We start from the raw sequence: 3,949 nt of genomic DNA on the forward strand, positions 1-3,949 counted from the left end.
CTTAAAAAATTAATAATAATTAAATATGAATAATGAATTATACAATAAAAATGTATATAAAGCTTTGTATATACATTTTTTTTTCCACTTATATATATATAGTCCAATTTGAATCCATGAGACTGATTCACGTTCAGCCGCTAAAGCACAATCATTATGCATTTTTTTCTCTAAAAAATGGTGCATTTATATATATATATATATATGTGTGTGTGTGTGTGGGGTTTTAACCATTACACTCATTTTTAAAATCTTGCCTTATAGCATGTTGAAGTATTTATATGTAACTTAGGAACTACGAAGTGTTAAAATAAAATATTTGCATGGTTTAACTACTTATTTGGATTTGCTCTTTATTATAAGTACAACATTGTTTTTAGTTTAAATTTCTAAACTTTCAATGTACTTTGGCAATCATTTAATTTCTCTCAAAGCACAATAACCCCTTTGCATTTTGAATCTTATTCAACCTTGCATTAAAATAAATACTTGTTTAAGGGATTAAAGCTGTAGGGGAAGGAAATTTAAAAAAAACAAGCATAAGGGGTTATTGTGCTTTCTCATTAATCCCGATAGTTGCTCAAAATCTGAGTTTCTGTTTCATAAAGGGGTATGAATGTAAGCCATACAGGTTAAGAGTTTGATTCTTATAAATGACATTTATTAAGAGAATCAGTTACGCATTCCAAAATAAATTAATTTCTTATACAAAAATATGAATGGATATATTTGATAGTATCAAAAAATTAATGTAAGCTAAATAAAACTTTTTACTTTTTTCCTAAAAGAATTGTAGGATGATATATCATTTTCATTTATTTTAACCCTTAATGTCTATTATGGTATGGTATGAAATAAGTGATAGTTTGTGTTTACCCATTTTTAAAGGGCATTAGAAAAATAAAAATCTTATGGATGCCAGCTTATCAACAACCAATGTTTACATCAGAAAAAAGTTTCAGATTATTTATCACCAGTTTGGGTCCAAACGTATGTACAGAAATTCATTAATTTATGGTAAAGATAAATCATAAAACAAAAAATAATAATAGTAATAATAATAAATTATTAAAATGAAAAATATCTAACCGAAGTAGACAAAACTAAAATGAACGACATTTGTCATCACTTAGTGACCCCACCCATATTTTGATGTCAGACTGGCTGCTTCTTACGCCATCTTTCTAGTTATTATTATCTTATTAATTATCTCATTATCATTATTTTCATGAAGTTAAATTATATTCTATCTTTTGTTACAACAACGTAAAATATGGATGATTATAAGAGTAGTATATTAACATAGTATAACTTTCAAGTGTAGTTATTAACTTATTTTCTACATCCAATTTAAGTTGAAAATGTCTTAGGTGTTATTGAAGTTATAGAAACGACTGCGATCTTAGCTCAATCACATCATTAACTAGTACATAGTTATAGTAATTAACTAATAACAATTATAATACATTATATAGTAAAAAAAATGGTAGTACTAAGGTTTCCATCACTTTTTTTTGGGTAAGGAATAAATCCTTTCAGAATTTGTGGCTGCATATTTCAATAATCAATAAGTGTCGCTTTCAAGAATCGAACCATTAATATTGAAGATTCAATAGGACTTTACCATATTAGACCAACGCTTTGTTGGTATATAGTAAATAATATGACATATTACCTGTTAGATTATTTTTTGGTGCATCTATATATATATATATACTTTCAGTGTTTTACTTTTATGCAATAAAATAAATAATTTCTCTAAACAATGGTGCATTGAATCTCCAAATGACATACACCTGGAAGCCTATATTTATTTAAAGAGATAGTTTCATACACTAAAAATATAGGATGGGGTGACAGTCTTAGACTTTTAGTGCAGACTTGATATTTAAAAATAAAATGTGCACAAATATTGGCAAAACAAAAATTAATATGATATATATCCAATTTAGAGATAAGCTAAGTATGATGTCAATAAGGTAAAATATAATGGGTAGGTAATTAAGGTTTTAATCACAATGTCAGAGTTTCAGTACCTGGGATATCTAAAAAATGATTATAATTTATTTTATAGAGACAAAGTCACTTTAATGATCTTTATCTGTCGAAATATATTCTCCAAATGTTTGGAAAATAAAACTTATTTGTATATTATCTGTAATAACAAAATTAGCCTGATAGGGGCAAAATGTACTTGATATTTTTTTTTTTTGAATTAAAGCATCACTTATAAATTACAATAAATTTTTTCATATCACGTACAATCAACTTCTATATATTAATTATTGTTCTTAAACTAAAATATTTTAGAAATTTTCTCTCGACCTGAGTAATTTTATGAATTATTTTTCGTATTAATTATTAAATTATTAGCCTCTATCAAAAACTATAGGAATTATCTTTTTATTTTTTAAATAATCTTTTATACCACTAATATTTTAGGAGTATACTTTATTTTAATTATTAAATTAATAATCTCCCGGTGAAAATTAAATTTAAATTTAAAAAACTGTGAAATTTAAATATTACTCTAAGAAAGAATAGGACGGGTATTGGTTCAACCGGTACATGTTTGATTCTCCTTAAGCAATGATTCAGGTTGGAGTCTTGTGAATAAAAAATATCAATAATAAATGATACAATGATATTTTATAAAATTCATACACCAAAAGTGATACATTTTTTTTTCTTATTTAAAATGGTGAGATGTAAAAAAGTTTGTAATTACAAGCTCACGCTCTCTCCTTGAATGTAATTAATTACATTTTGACTTACCCATTTCCTCTCCTATTTATATATACACCTATCTTCTCTTCCCTTTTCTATGATCTCTCACATTCCTCACTTATAGTTTCTCCTTCTCTCTCTTTATTCCCTTTCTCCATCTCATATATATATCTAACTATATACCTTTGTTGAAAGAAAATGAGCAACATAAGCATGGTAGAGGCTAACCTACCACCTGGGTTTAGGTTTCATCCTAAAGATGAAGAACTTGTGTGTGATTATTTGATGAAGAAGGTGATTCACAATGATTCCCCTCTCATGATTCATGTTGACCTTAACAAGTGTGAGCCATGGGATATTCCTGGTAAGTAGTAGAAGTACTCTTTAATTTCCTTCAAGATCATGCATTATGAATAGTATATATTATTTTTTATTGGCAAATTAGTAAGTTAATATTTATTGTGGGTGAGACTCGATTAAAACTCTCTTTTTAATATGATAATTGCTTTCTATAACTATATTATTAACTAGTGCTCTCTATATGGAAATCTGACACAGATTACTACTTGTATAAAACCCTGATAGTTTAAATTTTCTCTTAATTAAATAAGCATTTCATAACTGGTGATGAAATTGAATCGAACGTGGTAATAATAATGGACATGTTCGATTAATTTCAATTTGCTATTATGGTTGTAAAGTATAAATGAGGTGTTACTTTTTTTATTTTATTCTTATGTTGTTTCAAAACATTATAATGATAAATATTCTTTTCTTTTTCTTTGGGTGTGTGAGTGAGGTGATGACAGCAACATGAATGGCTATAAAAGATTCCAATATATACATGCACTTGTGTGATTTGATAGGAAATGGTACCTTTCAATTGCGACTATAACCAGACGTTGCCCAATTCCATTCACCACAAATTCAATTGCATCATATATAGTTAAATTAAATTCCATGTTCCTAGACTACAACTCAAATATCAATAATGTATTGATCTAGTAATATAAGATCCCTAAGATGACTAAAAAGTTAAATGTTCGATTCTTGTAAATAACATTTGTTATAATTGATAATTATACACTCGAAAGATATTAGTTTATTACTCAAAGATGATGAAATATCTTTAGTAATACAAAAAAAAGACTAGAACATGTCTTATAAATATATATGATGCATATGTAAACAGAGCAAAAAGAAGATGAAATTAGTATATATA

At 26.6% G+C, this 3,949-nt stretch overlaps 1 protein-coding gene across 1 annotated transcript in view; it reads left to right on the forward strand.

Annotated features, from left to right (window-relative positions):
* LOC109348030 (NAC domain-containing protein 21/22-like) overlaps positions 2,801-3,949 on the forward strand; it is a 6,051-nt gene continuing 4,902 nt past the window's right edge. The window contains exon 1 of the mRNA XM_019588213.1: positions 2,801-3,091. Within this exon, the coding sequence (XP_019443758.1) occupies positions 2,926-3,091 (166 nt within the window). The 5' untranslated portion in view covers positions 2,801-2,925. The remainder of the gene's footprint in view (positions 3,092-3,949) is intronic.

This window comes from Lupinus angustifolius, chromosome LG05 (assembly GCF_001865875.1).
Source record: "Lupinus angustifolius cultivar Tanjil chromosome LG05, LupAngTanjil_v1.0, whole genome shotgun sequence".
NCBI classification, from domain to species: Eukaryota; Viridiplantae; Streptophyta; class Magnoliopsida; order Fabales; family Fabaceae; genus Lupinus; species Lupinus angustifolius.